The sequence below is a fragment of the Echiichthys vipera genome (genome assembly GCF_963691815.1).
Source record: "Echiichthys vipera genome assembly, chromosome: 8".
Classification (NCBI taxonomy): domain Eukaryota; kingdom Metazoa; phylum Chordata; class Actinopteri; order Perciformes; family Trachinidae; genus Echiichthys; species Echiichthys vipera.
Genome location: NC_139833.1, coordinates 27,508,891 through 27,525,390, shown reverse-complemented (window position 1 = coordinate 27,525,390; position 16,500 = coordinate 27,508,891). Strand labels below are relative to the sequence as shown.

The following is a 16,500-nucleotide window of genomic DNA, read 5'->3' as shown; positions in this document are numbered from 1 at the left end:
CAGGAGCGCAGGTTCAGCAGTGCGCACACACGTACACACGCCACAGTGGAGCGCTGCTTCGGGTTGACTGCCTCCGTTATTCTTTTCCATACAGCGTTTTTATGGGCCCCTTTTATTCCACTCTTAAGACTGCCAAAAAGCACATATTTATTTTGCACCATCTCGGATGTCAGGATGCCGATATCTGTGTCGGAGAAGTGTCTTTTCTTGTTTCTCCTCTACATGTTTGACCTCAGTGGGCGAGGCCTCCGAAACAGTTATATTTAAGGGCGTAACATGTTAATGACGATCGAATTCAGCCGCCGCATTTATCAAGGCCCGCTTATTCGTACGCTGAGATTGGTCCGATACAAATGTTTCATAAATCATACGTGGGTCCTTTCCTACGACCAATTCTGCGCTCAGATCTGCGCCCGTTTTCACGCAAGATTGATAAATGAGGCCCAATGTCTCTGCCTGGTTTTGCAGCATTGATTAAATGTTCTTTTACAGAACTGTTCCTCTTGAGTCTGATAATGCAAATATAGGAATGCAATGCTGGATCAGTGGAATCATCCTCTCTAGAAATGTTTTACTTTACCCATTTTTCATCGCCTGACCTAAGTCCACATCAGAAGAGCAAAATAAGCCACGGAGGTGCAATGTAATATCTTGTATTTTGCATGAGCGGCTGAAGGTCCATACTGTGCTGTGTTATCACGGTCATGGAGCCTCGCCCTGCTGGCATACCGACACACCACGGGTGATATTTCACAGGTCATTGTTTGTCTAGCCCTGCATTTTGCATTTTATGACACTCTAATCTTAAGTATTTTGAATTCTATCTTGTCATGCATTTCAATGGTTGTTAAACATTATTAGAGCCACTGACACAGCGGCTGACCCTGACTGCTTTAGTAAACCTTGGGTGTCTCTCTTTTACATCTTCGTTCTTGGCTATTAGATTAAAGAGTCAGTAGTTTAGTAATAGTAGTAACAACAGCTGTACATTATAAGATAACCAAGACAACAAGCATGACAGTTAGTACTTCATCTCCTCCATATTCTCTCAAACTCTGTCTTTTAATCTCTCTAACAGGAAGGTGATGGCGACGCGTAAAGACAGATGCAGGAATCAAACCCCAGCGGAGAAAATCTATGGAGAGAGAAGCAGCGTCCCTTGTCCTGGAGACACCCTGCCCTGGAATCTTTCCAAACTCCAGAGGGTCAAACGCTCCAAGTCCACCTCAGGGGAAGTCCTGGATCCAGCAGAGAGGGCTGTCATTCGCATTGCAGGTAGGATGACTATAACAACTGCAGTGCAACTTGCACTGAACTTAACTCCAGAAAGTGGCACTGTGTGTTCAAGCTGGACAGGGACTATTTGCAGGCCTAGTTGATGAACTACTGTAGCTCACGAGCCTGATGAGACCATCTTGATCTTGCAAGCCCCATTGTATTTTTACTCAGTCTAACTTTCTGTGGGCTGTAAACACAGCGTCACCTACTGCTGCACCAGTAGACACACAAGTACACAAGTAGATCCTGTTCAGACTTTTGATGTCAACAAAAAAATTAATTCATACTGGCGGCAGAGAACATTTCGAGCCATTTGCCAAGGGACCGAACCAATCAGCGTTGGTTTTGAGGCGGATTTAAGTTTGACGAAACAAGAAGCGACTGTTCACTGTAAACAACATGCCGGCTTCCACAGATGAGATGAGCGCAGCTATCGAGGAAGTCCCTCGCTAACGCATTTTTTCTCTTTGATCCTTCTGTTGGAATATGGACCAGGCACCTGAATTTTTTATCTGTAAATTTTGCATTACACAAACCGCAAATATCCTTCTCCAAAATATTGTTTACTTTCTGAGCTTTGCCTTGACCATGTTAGTACGTCATTCGCAATGTTGATCTGATTGGTGGATTTGGCCTGTATGTTGGTGATAGACAGATGGCTTATCCAATCAGCAACTAGTATTTTCACTCCTTCCCAAAAGATCTCCAAACAAGAGTTCCCAGATGGATATGCTAAGCAAATGAGAATCTTGTGAATTAATACATCTGGCAGAGTCACGTTAGTAGCTCACTAGCAAATCAGGAACTTGTTAGTTTCAAGATCCCTATTTATTCCCTTCTAGCCCTTCATTCTCATTGTCATTCAATAAAGAGTTACTGAAGAGGGAAAGGGAAGCCCTCTGAGCCAGGTAGCCTGCCAACTGTCATTTAGCAAGCTCATTAATCACAAAGGAAAATAAGTTCACACACTCCTTTCAAAAGATACATTTGAACCATTGTCTCAAAACTGTCTACAAACCATCCCTCTTTTGTTGAGAAGTTATTTTTCTGACATAGGACAGTTAAACACAGGTGGATGGTGTAACACAGCTCATAGACTATAAAAGGCAAAGGTTAGCACTTGGTAATGGTGAATGGTGCGGACAGCAGCACACATTTGCTGTGTGTGGTCATGTCCAACAGACTTGAGAGTTTAAACCACAAGAGGTCTGTGAAACAATGCTTTTAAGCTTAGTGTTACTTTATTTTTTAAAGAGGGAATATTTGACACGGGGACAGCTGAGAATGCTAAGCCAGTGTCATTTGAAGAAAAAAGGGAAACAAGTCTCACTCGAGTGGGTGTTTTAAAGCTTGACTGAAATGGAAACCAGACTGTTCACACCCCTGAAAATCAGCCTTTATGAACGGAAATGAAAGAACATTATTTATAACGCTAATTTGTCTACTTATGAATGCAGTAGGAAATGCATGTATTAATTAAATCAGGACCATAGCCCTCTGTGGGAGTTTCCTCGTTGGCATATCGGATAGAACTTGTCAAACAACATGACAAAACAGGGCTTGACTGTGCACGTTTCACTCATTTGCGACTAAAAATAGATGTGTGTGAACTGTAAAATGCATTCAGGAGCACTTGTGCAAATAACTTCATGTTAGGGTGTGTTCCGTAGACTTTATATAAAGATGGAGGGCTTGACAGCTCTCTAAAAGTGAAGCCAAAGTATCTGGATTGCCTCCTGGTGGTTGGCTGCAATTACAAGTTCTGCCCCCTCAATCTTGGCGGATGGGACATGGACCAAACTAAAAACTCAAAGTTTTCCCAAAGATGGTTACCGTTCATTTTAGGTTGTAGTTAGTGTCGGGTGAGTATATAGGGTAGCTTCCATTAACTTGGCTTTTTGTTTTACATTTCATTGTTAGAAAACCCTGTTTGTGATATTCACCACTGTATTCCATAGGTCATGCCACTGTATATATATGTTCTGATATAACTTGACAAAGCAGCGAGAAGAGTAGATTTTGTGGATGTATTGTAACTTCTTTTTCTGATGGTGGTAGGGACTGAGAACAGGATCACAAGCAGTTGGGTTAGTGGTGAGGTAGGATGCTTTTTTCCTATTGTAGCCCTATTACTGTATGCATTATAAAGGAGCTGCGTTTAGGATTTACTTGTATCTAGCAATGTGGTTACAAATTGCAACCAACTGAATACCCCTTCTCTCATTCCTCTCCTTCCCAAGCGTGTAGTGGATACGACGGTGGCCGTTTGGTGGTCCGTTTTGGTCTACGTAGAAACATGCAACATGGCAGACTCTGCGGAAGAGAACTCCCTTCTTATGTAGATATGAAGGGCTGATTCTAAGCTAACAAATACACAATAATACACAATGAAAACATGAATTGAATAATATATTCCATTGCTGCCCATATATCCCCCTGAATCCACTCTGCTCCTTTAAGCTGCTCTGAGCTGTCCAGTGAACTTTAAATACCAGGTCACTAAGGAACAGTTAACCTTGCACGGTAAATTATACTGTAAGCAAAAAGGAAACAAGACAGAACATACCGTATATAAAGTATTTGTTTCCCCTGAAGACTCCTAATGGGTTTTGTTAGCTGAACAGGATATGCACATTATACGTTAAGGGAAGAACAGTAAGAAAGTAGTTTTTCCAAGTGAAAGGTGTGGCTCTTTTTGCTCAGACAATAGGCTGGGATCCTGTCCAATTCAACTGCAGGGAAGCTGGGAACACATTATTTATTTACACTATGGGACAGTTTAGCAGTGCCACTGCTGTGACATGCTGCTTGCCTGAGGCCAAGTGTGAAACATTTACAGAGTTTCTAAGTGAAGACCTCATGTAAAACTGACTCTATATCAAGTACATTTGATTTGAAATACCAAGTCATAATCATTCCTTATTATATGTAATTATCAGTATCAACACCTCTTTAAAATGACCTATTAATAATAGAATATTAGTCCCTTGATTTCTGGAATCCCTTCTGGGTGATAGAACTGTTATGAAGGTGTCAGTGCGGTTAAAGGTCTGTGTAATGATCTACAGTATACGTCATCACATTGCAATGCAGTGACTCTTGCACAATATAGCTTAAGTCAGCTGGCTGATATTATCAGACAAATTTGGCTATTCATAGATAGAGTTATCAGTGTCGGCACGTTTGCCAAAATATATTGGTTTACATAAATACAAAAGTTGTGGCTGAAGTCATTTTGAAATGGTGTTGCCATTATGGACTCAAAAGTCAGTGTAGAACAACTGAAATAATTGATGATGGGCAATATCAGTCATTGAGACAAACTGTAAACATGCCTTAAAACATGCTTATGTGTTTGACCCCCCCCCTTTATTTTGTAAAATGCACAAAGTTCTATGTGCTAATTTTAGCACAATAACTCTTTGATGGAGCTTGTTTGGAATGCTGTGCTCCTGGTGGGCTAAGAGGAAGTTTGGATAACTTTAGCGCCTACAATAGGCTTGCGTCCACATCCTGTACTCCTCTTCCTCTACCCATCAGAGGGCCAGGTCAGGCTGTGTCAGCACCCAGGGGCGAGGCTGAGCTATTGTTGTGGACTCTGCTGACTGACTAACTGGCTGCTACTGAACCCCTGATTGTATATAGATGAGCATGTGCTAGTGGTGTATCAGAAGGCTCTGTTTCTTTTGCCATTTTGAAAACATTCAAAGAGCACATAACATCAATAGTGACCTAAAACACTGATATGAATATAAAGCCATCAGCCGCTTCACTTAGGTTAGCATAAAGACCAGACACTTCTAGCCTGGCTCTGTTCATACAAAGGTAACAGATTCAACCTACTATCACCTCTTTAATTAAATTAATTTAAAAAACAATGTGTGGTTTTAAGTTTCTTTGTTGACTATATCTTGGCCATGCAACCAGCGAATACTCACAAAATACACTGTGCATGGCCAAAAAATAGTAAATAATAACAATAGTCTCATGACAATTCGTCTTTTTTTTACCCACTCGCTAGAAAGCAAGAAAATGGGTAAAGTATTTAATGTAACTCTGTAACGTGAGCTCAGGCTATTTGGGACAGGTGTACTCTTTTATGTCTTGTCAGCCGTCTCTCAAGTAGGGATGTCGGGATTAACTGTTTTTCCCATAACTGAGGTTACATATATTAAAAGTTTTATAACCCTAATAATTGTAGAAACATTGTTGCTCTTTGAAACTTACGTAAAGCATGCATGTGTGCGCCGGTTTGTTTTTGGATCAGGAAGTTGTAGAAGATGGATATCCAGTGACTGCAAAGTGTCCAACACTTGGAATATGTTCCAACATCTTCAAGATAATCATCCACCCCTTTATGCTCAATTGGTCAAAGTAAAAACAACTCAATTAGTGAATGTGACATTACTAAGCTAGGCCAAACCAGTTTCAACTGGGCTGGAGTAGTTTACAACATGTTATTGTTTACTTCCTGAATCTCGCAGGGATATGCAATAGTGACCTGGATGTAACTCCAGTTCTATGAATACATGCTGAACCCTCTATTTTTAATAGAAAGTAGGCTGACAGGTTTTATGCGCAGGACCCAAAAATGTTTGTGTGTCTTTTCCTTCCAAAGTTTCAAATAATAAATTCCCTGATTAATCGCTATATCAAAATCTCATATTGTGACATCCCTACTGTCAAGTTCATGACTACTCTCAACTTTGCAGATCTCTAAATGACATTTGACTCTCGAATGGCCTGTTATAGCAGCTTACACACCTGTGGGAATAGGCCTTGAACAATTAGATTGAGAGCTGGTGAAGTGAGGGCTTCAGTTGGATCTTCTTACCTAGCAGAAATATTAGGAGGTTGTAAATAGGAATGAGGAGAGTCCGTTGGGAGGACTTGATAGGCCCATCCAGTGTAACCATTAAGGCATGAAACACTTACTACTCCACTGATATTGTTTTAATAGAAATCCCTGCCTGAGAGTATAGATGATGAAGAATAGTGTTTTTTTGTAATGTATTAACATCCCAAATTCCATATTATTAATAGATGATCTATTTCTCTGATGTATCCCAGTACAATCATACAGCCTCCCAGCATACACTTGTTCTAGAGATGCATCGATCCAGTTTTTTCCGATCCAATCTGACACGATACTTGAGATGAGCGTATTGGCCGATACCAGATGCAGATCTTATCCTACTGTTAAATGAATAAACCGTGTACCTTGCCATGTGAGTGAAGGCATCAGGCTTGACATAAACATTTAGCCTTGTTAAAAAAAAGGGAACAAATTAACACAGATGTAAATGTACTTGAAATTATTTATTAACAAATGACAAAGTGCTTATCACCACCCCTCGCAACTTTGGCGTTGCAGATATTGCCTGTTGCAGTCAGACTTGTTGTTTCCACAAAGTAGACTCGGCTCCGTCCGACACTTGCTCCATGTTGCTCTGTGTTTGCTCATCACTTGCTGCTATGTGTGCTCTGCTTGATGACGTAACCGCTGTTGCAAACATTGAATTGAAGTGACTAGATCACTGTAACTGTATTGCTGTTTATGATATTAAAAAAAAGAAATGATTGGATCGGAATGCTGGATCGGCCTCATTTATCCGATATCCAATCCAGCTAATTATTCAATATTAGAGCCAATATTTGATCCAGTTTTCGGATAGATGCATCTCTAACTCATTCACCGACCAGTGAATGATTGAGTTGAACATTCTTCGGTCAGTCAGCTGTCAGACTTGTCACAGGGAGGATTTACCATCCACAGTACTGCTGTGGGGTCAGTACAGGAGAACAGAGAGAGGTCAGAGGTCATCTAGTTATCGAGCAGTACTCAAGAACTGGCACAATGCTCTGCAACATAACTCAAGAGATATTATGACCATGAACAATAACACTGAATAAAAAAACTGAATAAAATAAAATAAAAATACAATAAGATTAGGTATATTATTATTATTATTATTATTATAAAATATAATATAATATAATATAATATAATATAATATAGTGGTTAGCACTGTCACCTCACAGCGAGAAGGTTCCCGGTTTGCATCCCGGCCTGGGCCTTTCTGTGTGGAGTTTGCATGTTCTCCCCGTGTCCGCGTGGGTTTTCTCCGGGTACTCCGGTTTCCTCCCACAGTCCAAAGACATGCATGTGTTAGGTTAATTGATTACTCTAAGAATTGCCCTTAGGTGTGAATGGTTGTCTGTCTCTGTTCGTCTCTATGTTGCCTGCGATAGACTGGCGTCCTGTCCAGGGTGTACCCCGCCTCACGCCCGATGTCAGCTGGGATCGGCTCCAGCCCCCCTGCGACCCCGACCCCGGGATAAGCGGTTGAAGATGAATGAATGAATGAATATGTATACATTATGCTGCAGTAGATATCAACAAATAAAAAATAAAAACATGTGCAACTACATTATATTACTATTGTAAGTGGCAGATAGAAATATGTGAAATATGTATACTACAATACAATATATACAACAGTTTAAATAATAATAATAGTGCTGCCATGGAAAAGAATTATTGTGCAGTATAATGTAAATGTAGTATTAATATAATTAAGTACAGTGTAGACGAGCTGGGATATTGCACGCTTGCATTATCATTGCAGTATTGCGCACACTAATATTAAACAGTTACTTATATAGGTAATGAATAAATAATCATTGATAAAGCAGCTGACAAGGGTAAAATAAAAATAATAATAATAATGAAAATATTTTTACTCAGAGTGTCTGACCCTTTAAGGGAGGCGTTGAATATTTTGCTGGTGGTGCATTTTGATGTTGAATTCCCTTGCAGTCATGGTGTGTGTACTGTCACTGCTGGCCTTGAGAATCCAAGCTGTACTTAAACTCCTCGCGTCCCTGCAAAGTGCTCCTCAATTATTCATTACGAGGGGGCTATGATCTGATACTCAGACGCCGCCACACAGAGACTGTCTCAAGCCCACACTGTGGCCAAAGCGGGAAGAGATTTACCGTGGAAATGATCAGTGTAGTGGAAGACTGTCTCAGCAGTACTATGGAGCTTGTATATTACAGGCTGTATGGAGAGTTATGTGAGCGACCCAGTGCCTGCTCCTCATCTTATCAGTATAAACTGTGTCAGGACCTGAGAAAGGATGCCAATTGAGAGGTGTAAATCTCAATCTAATGCAGTTGTAGTATTACACTTACTCCATAGACACATACAAGACTCTTGCCTCATTCTGCTTTCATAATAGTATAATAAAACACATTTAGTGGAAGCCAGAGTTGGATACATTTATCATATTATGTTTGCAGTTAAGTTCTGATTGTATACACTTCCAGCCTCTTTGTATTTCTAATCATATTCAGGTTTAAGAAGTGGCTTATGTAAACTAAATGCTGGGAATGTGATGATGGCCTCTACCTATAATTGGAGCTAAGCTGCAGTTGAACTACAACAGCTTATTAAATGTCATTTTATCATATATTAAACTTCACAGCTCTAGTACCTCCTCCAGACCCCAATAAGCCATTTGCCCACTAGATGGCACTTTCTAATAAAGAGGCTGGTTGCCTCAAAGTGTTCATCCTGGAGCGTCATCCCAGCTTCTGGAAAATGTGTCTCATTTCCCTCACCAGACTCAAATAGCATTGGCTACATAGTGTGTTCACTGTGCCCATTTGTGATACAGTACTCTGCCTTGCTTCAGCAGACAAAAAAGAAAGTTGTATGCTCAATTGACTTGAAAAAACAGCTATATTTCTTTTTTACAGATTCAACCTTTATGCTTCTCAATTACATTCTGAATCAGGGGAGGTATGCTGAACCATACTGTCAGTTTAAAATTCTATAATGAGCCATGGAGAAATGGACAGATCCATGCAAGGATGAGAAAAAACATCCAGTAACTTCTGTGCATGAGTGTTTTTCAGGTAGATACTGTTGTGGATATCCAGAAGAGGGAGCCATGCCTGTTTGTATGCTTTTCCCTCTGTTATTTTACTGTTCTTACAGCAGCAGTGCAGCATTATTACACTTTGCTATTGCTAGACCAGTGTCCATGCAGCCCCAGCCCTGGCTAATTGACAGTGAACTGCTTCAAAACTCCAGACTGGGGATCATTTGGTACACTGACAAAGAAGAAAGAAGGAGGAGGTGAAGAGATATCTTAACACACTGAACACCAGCAACAGTCACAGGGTTTCTGGACATTCTGCACAGCTAATGCCTTTGCAGTGCTATTTATCACAGACTGTCGGCTATTGACAATGGCATAGATTCAGTTTAGGTCCAAATAAATGTAATATGTGTTAAAGAGAGTGTTACATGTAAATACGAAGAAGAAAATAATCACACAGCCGTTCCCTTGACTTTCGAACCTCGTCTCCACTGACATAACTATTTCCAATCCTTCAAAATCCTGCAGAGGATAAGGCCTGTGTTTTAGTTAGTCAGCCATAAATTCTCCCATTATAACAACTGTCACGCTATTGTTGAGAAGTTTGTCATCTTCAGAAGCCAGACTAACGGTTGGCCAGAATAAAACTCCTGCCTGTGTGTGTGTTTTTTACGTGAGTGTACATAATAGTGTGTGTCTACACAAAGTTTTGTTGCTTTCCCTCATGGCTTTTTCAATCAGCGGTGAGCAGTGCTTCAGTAATCCACTTGACACTGGAGTATGAAAGATGTCCTGTGGTGTGTGAAGGCTGGCATCTCATTCTCAGAAAAGAGTGGTGAAAAACATCAATAATGTCAATGATGTATGTTCTCTTGTCTTGTGAGTCGGTCCCACTAGAATAACAAACAGAAGGAAACTCACCTGGAAAAAAGACACAGACATATCTTCCGGGAACTTGATTCCCTGCAACACAAAGGAGACAAAGGAAGTGCTGTGCATGTTGTTTTCTATTCAAATAGTAGCATATTATATATTTCAAAACCTTAAAAATATACTATATAATAATATACTATATTACAATTCTAAGGAAAATGTTATGCAGTGTACGGTAATACATACAGGTACAATGAAATACATTATTTTACATTACAAATCCATGTAAAATGACATCATCCCAATTAATTGCATGATCCTCATATGATCAAAGCAAGGCTTAATGACAAGGTTAATATGAGGTCAACCTGTTCGTTGCGTTCACACCGACGCGTAAATCTGCTTCGTTGCGGTACTCTTGCAAGTCTGATTGTGCAGGCTGAAATATTTCAAATTGATAAATTTGCATCTATTTACGTCTTTGCATTGCATTTCACACCGCCCACGTTGAGGTGAATTGCGTACAAAGTCAATACAAACTGATGTGACTTTGCGGCGCTCGGCCTGAATAATGCGAATGCCGCAAAATATATACAGTCTAGGGCTTTTATTGTGATAGGTAAGAAAGGAAAAAGTGTTATGTGCTGCCTTTGTCAAGGTTGAAAGGAGTAAAGTTTGGTGACTTGAATTGGACAATTGAGTTTCCATGTTGTTTTATTATCCTAATGGTTGATGTCTTTATTCATGGTGCGAAAGCTGAGAAAAATTGAAATTGGAAAAAAATTGACCTTGCTTTATCAGTACATAATATTCACGTCCTGTGTGAGAGTGCGCATGACAAAAACAACAGTTCAAAAAAATATATTGTTGTGCGGAAAAAGTGCCCATCGGTGTGTAAAGGGCCTGAACAATCAGCTTTGTTTGTTGTGTTTCATTCACAGGCAAAGTATCAAACATGCTCACACACCTCTGTATGTATGTATGTTTGAGTGTGTGCATACACACGTCAAGCAGATAATACACTGGAAAATGCACTCACACATTCAGATCTTCTAATGTGGAAAGCTTGTGCGAGCAAGCTGAAGAACTTGCCAGAATCTTGAGCCCCTGCATGCACCTGTTGAGTATTGTTGAATGACATCTGGGAAAAAAAACCTCCGCACACATCCCCACACACACATTTTCACATTCAGATAGCGAGATCATGAGCCTTTTAAAGTCACAGCTTAACTAAATGAACAGATGTCCTGAAGCCAGATATGGTTGTCCAGCTATTAAGGAGTGGACACCAGGCTAGAATGATCGAGCAAGAAATTTAAGTATCTCTTAAGTGTTGCCACTATATGTGTCAAGGAAAATGACATCATGCGATCCTGTGTCAGTGAGTGTTAATAGTGGGTGAAGTGCTAAACGTTTAGTGTTAAATATCTTCACTTGGCTTCGACATGTATCAGCCAGCAGTTTGATGTCACTTGGACACTAGGAAATGTGAGCGTGGGCTGACTACATCAACGTAAATATGACACTCAATCATGTTGTGGTTGCAGTGTATGACGGATGAAGAGTTAATTCTGTGTGTGTACTAACTGGCTTCTCTTTTTAGTTCTGTGGAGTTTAATCTGTCAGACGCCAGAGTCAACACGGTGATGTCATTCTTCTGTCGTGCCTCTCCCTATTTCAAAGGTTATGTAATCATTTAGCTGAGTGACTGCATATTAATCCATTTATGCCAAGGATTCCTACTGCTTACCAACCTTTCTTAAAGTGTAAGTCTGGGGCAAAATCATCCCATGGTTTTTTTCAGCAGTTATATACATAAAATAAGCCATCGAGAAAGTTTTTTTGTGTATGAACTATTAACTGAGAAATCCAGGAGAGTGGCTAACAGCCGGACGTGGCTAACGCTGATTAGCTCGGGGCAGTACGGTGAAGGCCTTAAAACATCCTTTTTAACCACTAATACTGCTCAAATAACACCATACCATGCATGATACGAATCTATACATTTAAAATATGCATATGTAGCAGATCTTTCTCTGGTGCGAAGTAATACTCCCATATGACAGATATTTCCTTTCACTGTAAACTGACCATCCTTTGACCTCCAGTGGCTTTTTCTCCCCATCCTGTAGCAGCACGTGCAACTGACTGCAAAAAAACAATGCATAAACATTGTTCATGCCAGCTCATTCGCCGATCGGTCGATAGCAGTCAACAAGGCAAATAGTGGCTGATAAGAATGCAATTATGATTGTTAAATTGCATGTAATTTATAAATATGCTCTGAAATACATTCCACAATTTATGTTGTAATGTGCACTGAATGCTGTTCTTTAGGTCTCAGTTCTAGCACAAGGTCCACTTATTATATCCTGAAAAATAAACAACAATAAAAATGGATATGGGCACGGCGGCTAAATAACTGTCATATCAATCTTAACAAATCAATAAATTAGATTTGGGGAAAGAGAAAAGACGAAAATTACTTTAAATTGAGATTGTGTCTGAACTTTGATATTAACAAAACATGCTGGAGTGTTTGCCCAACTCTGTTTCTGCTAGCAAAATTTCCTGTTGGAGTGATTGTGAAGATATAGACACATACTCTTGCTTCTGCAGCAGCAACAACAGAGTTTGGAGTGGACTTATCACGTTTCCTCTCAGGAAAGAGTCCTGGCTGATGTTAGTTCGGCCTTGGCCAAAGAAATGTCTGATAGTCAGGCTGAGCTGCAGGGATTTTCCTTTTCCTACATCACATCTCCACTACTGTGCAACAGCAGACTCCTACGCAAACCAGCATGGAAATACTGCAGGGTGATATCATTTTTACTTTCCTCATCATTTTTATGAGGCGTGCCATCATAAAACTCCTCAATGAGACTTTGTTTTAGATTCAAACAGTGTAGCAGGCTAAATCCATCATATATGCACAGTATGTCTCTGTTAGTTGACATAATCCTGTCTCTGTTTGCCAACATCACTGTTATTAATCATAAATATTGACACAACTTGCACTGATATTAATAAAAATCACCTTGAAAATCTGTCATGTTACACTCAACCAGCTGCATTAAAGTCTTGACATGTGTATCTGAATAGTAGTAGTAGTTTACCCATACTTCATTTTGGTCCATCAACTGCCTGGTCAGTCAGGGCACCTGTTGAATATTCAGTGGCTACCCCAACAGTTGATTTGCCCGGTGGATGTCAAGGGCGTATCTCCACTTTAAATGTATTCATCGCACTGCAGCCATCAACTTTCTCTGCGACGGGGCGAAACAAAGCAACTACCAGCTGGAGTGTGTCACTGTGGCACAATCAGGGTGGACATCTTCATTGTTAGCAAATTACATCCTGTACCAACTGGCAACTTCCTTTTCAAACGTGATGGAATTAAGGCATTACAGAACAATAACTTGCAAGGCCTGAGCATCTTTTAAATAATAATGAATGACTGTATGAAGGTCTTCCAGCTTTATTTATGTAGCCCGATATCACAAATAACAAATTTTCTTGCAGGCTTTATAATCTGTACTGGGAATGTGCACGCAGCAGGAAGGCAAAAACCATGTCACAATGGTGACATTTTCGCTTTTTAGCAACAAAGCCACTTGCTGGTATCTTAAAATGTAAACTGACTGTTCAGAGGTAAAATTGCATGTGGCAACTCATCCCAACATTTCCAAAACATTTCTGCTCCAAGCAACATTTGGATAGGCATCTGTCTAGATCTACAGGAAGTGAGAAATTAACTGTCTGTAGCCCAAACCTTTTATAGGCAGCAACTGCAAAGAAGCCCTCAAGCAATGTTGGCATGAAACAGTCACTTTAGCACATGATTCCAACAGGTTGTCTACACAAGCTAAAAGCACAGAGGCCACTTTATTCTGAATAATAATAACTTAAACATGTATAAAATCATATCCTGACCCATCAGATGGTTTGTTCCACATATCCATTCACGAAGCCGTTATTGGAAACTGTTTGAAAAAGGGCAGGCACTTTCCAAATATACATTGCAGTTGATTGGATGAACCATCTGTCTATCAAACTCTTGCCAAAGTCAAACAACAGAAGAGAGAAAACATCTTTTCCATCGATGAAGGCCTTCAGTGCCGTTCTCTTCTCTCATTGTATAAAACTCCTGAGTTCTGATCAAACTGATGCTATTGCAGCTTTTAAGCTAACCTCTTTAGGAGCCGCCATTATTGTTTGGAACAAACAGACGTCTCGTTGTCGCCCACAGCTCTCCCCTCAACTGCCGGTAGCTCCTCACAGGACGCTGATTGGCCGGCTCACCTTAGCTTGAACACCAACCATGGATGTACTAAGAGAACTGGATACAGCTTTTGAGGTGGAGCCCTGTTCATTCCTATGGCAGCTGCTCAGTGGCACATGAAACCAGAAAAGTTCAATATCCGTGACTATAAATACCCGGATGATCGTCACTACCGCCGTCATACTTCAGCACTGTTGGGCTCATAGATCAGACACACTAGAAACTTCTCTAATACCAACTATTTCCTGTTTAGCTCTCCGCTAGCTTGAATGGGGATTCAAATATTTAACTGTGCAGCTCTTCTAGACTTCCCAAAAGTTATCAGACCAAATGGATCAAATTCTGAAATGTGGTGGTGTGATTTATAGACGTCTCTATCACCATGTAAGTCAATGGCAACTTATTGGGGGCCTGACACAAATGCATAACTTGAAGCCTGACAAGATGGTTTTCTGTGTAACATGTGCGGCCATGATTCTCACGTGATCTTTTAACAACCCAATCATTCAGCTACTGTGCAAGGTGATAAAAATCCTGCTGTTTACCATCAAAACCAGGCCATCAGATGCGACATACTGTATATGGCAAATTACACCGTTAAATGAGTGCAAAATGCTTATCTAAATCTAAAACTTCACTCATTCACAATTGTGGCTATACAGAATTGAATATGTTTTATTTGTCGGCCATCGTATATATCAAAGTCTCTGCACACCTGCTGAAATGTAGTCAAACTGATCAGCAAAGCGTAGATCACAGAGCATGATTAACGTCTGCAGTGCCTGTAGTGTAGAGGCTACTTCCACTTATGGATGCTGAACTGCTGTCATTGTGCCTGACCCCATTTGTGAAAGTCACAGTCTGCAACATTTGTTTGATCCTATTCACCGAAGCCGACACTGTACACCGATAAAACAGCATAAATCATTCGGTTTTAAAAAAACGCGCCTCTACGTTCACTTAAAGCTTGTTGTTTGTTTTTGCAAAAATCCACAGTGCCAGTATCATCCTGTCCACTAATCACAGTTTGCAGTTTTTCTCCCCTTGTGCATGCTACAATATCATGTGCAAACGTCTTAAGCTGGGCATACGCTAAATGATGTTAGCAGTTGCTATCTATGACTGAGTTAGCCAGCCTACCATGTACTCCATGCTCTTTATCGATGACAGAAGTAACGGGCGCGTTCACAGGAATCTGGTGCACCCGCACTGACAAGCACTCGTTGAGAGTAGCTCCGTTGTAGAGGGGAAGGGGCGTGAGAGTTGTAAACATTTGAAATTTGACTGAGTCAACTTGATCTTCCAGACTTGCCGACTGCAGCTTTAAGATTCATGATCAGAGGTTGATATAACAAACACAATGTCCAATACATTTCAGCACTGAGGTGTGTTATGGGGTTATGCACAGGGGACGTGAATGTAACATTGGTCTGACTGTAAGCATAGTGTATCCATGCATCAGTGGTCTGCTTGCCATCCATCACAGTCTAATTCAGTTGTAGTATTACCAGAGAGCCTCGCTGTATGCTCTTCTTGCTGCTGTGCCTGCAGCCGGCTGTGAGTGAGCGGTGGCTGCTGCTTCCGTCTGTGTATCTTTAAGAGGAGGGGCCTGACATTTATATTAGTATTTCTCAGCCAGACTATGGGAGGGTATGGAAGAGAGGGCTGGGGGTGGGGGGCATGTTGGGCAATGGAATGAAGTTGGGAGCTGTGGAGGGTTCACACACAGCTGAGAGAGAGAGCAGACAGAGGACAACACAGGCTGCCTCACACACATCCAAACACACTGACAGAGAGCTGACCTAAAAGGAACAGGAAGAAGCAGAGAGGAGGTGGAGGAGGAGAAGAAGAAGAAGAAGAAGAGGGTGAGAGCGCCAGCAGCATGGCCATGTACGAACCCGCCTACCTGCCTCCGAACGCAGAGGAGCAGGACTTCATCCAGGCTTATGAAAACGTCAGAGAGAAGTATAAAGGTGGGAGCCTTTACTCACATTACAGTGATGACAGCTACTGCGTGATTACATGTGATGACGGACAAGGAGTTTTTGCATGTTTTTAGAGGGGGGGTTTAGTCATTTCTCTATTCATGGTGTTATTGACTCTGCACAGGTGCAAACACGTGACTGTTTGCATACGCACCTTTCCCTGCCTTTGATCACACCGGCTGCTGTGTGGAGCAGA

The 16,500-nt window shown here is 40.9% G+C and overlaps 1 protein-coding gene across 7 annotated transcripts in view; it reads left to right on the top strand.

The window, feature by feature from the left end:
- Nucleotides 1-1,078: 1,078 nt before the first annotated feature.
- The window catches only part of plecb (plectin b), a 145,096-nt gene continuing 129,674 nt past the window's right edge, over nt 1,079-16,500 (top strand). For 4 of the 7 annotated variants that reach the window (XM_083918579.1, XM_083918578.1, XM_083918592.1 and 1 more), the window contains exon 1: nt 1,079-1,275. In XM_083918579.1, the coding sequence (XP_083774705.1) occupies nt 1,086-1,275 (190 nt within the window). In that variant the 5' untranslated portion in view covers nt 1,079-1,085. Of the gene's footprint in view, nt 1,276-16,133; nt 16,293-16,500 lie in introns of those variants that run through there. The other 3 variants (XM_083918586.1, XM_083918584.1, XM_083918582.1) reach the window with 1 other exon arrangement.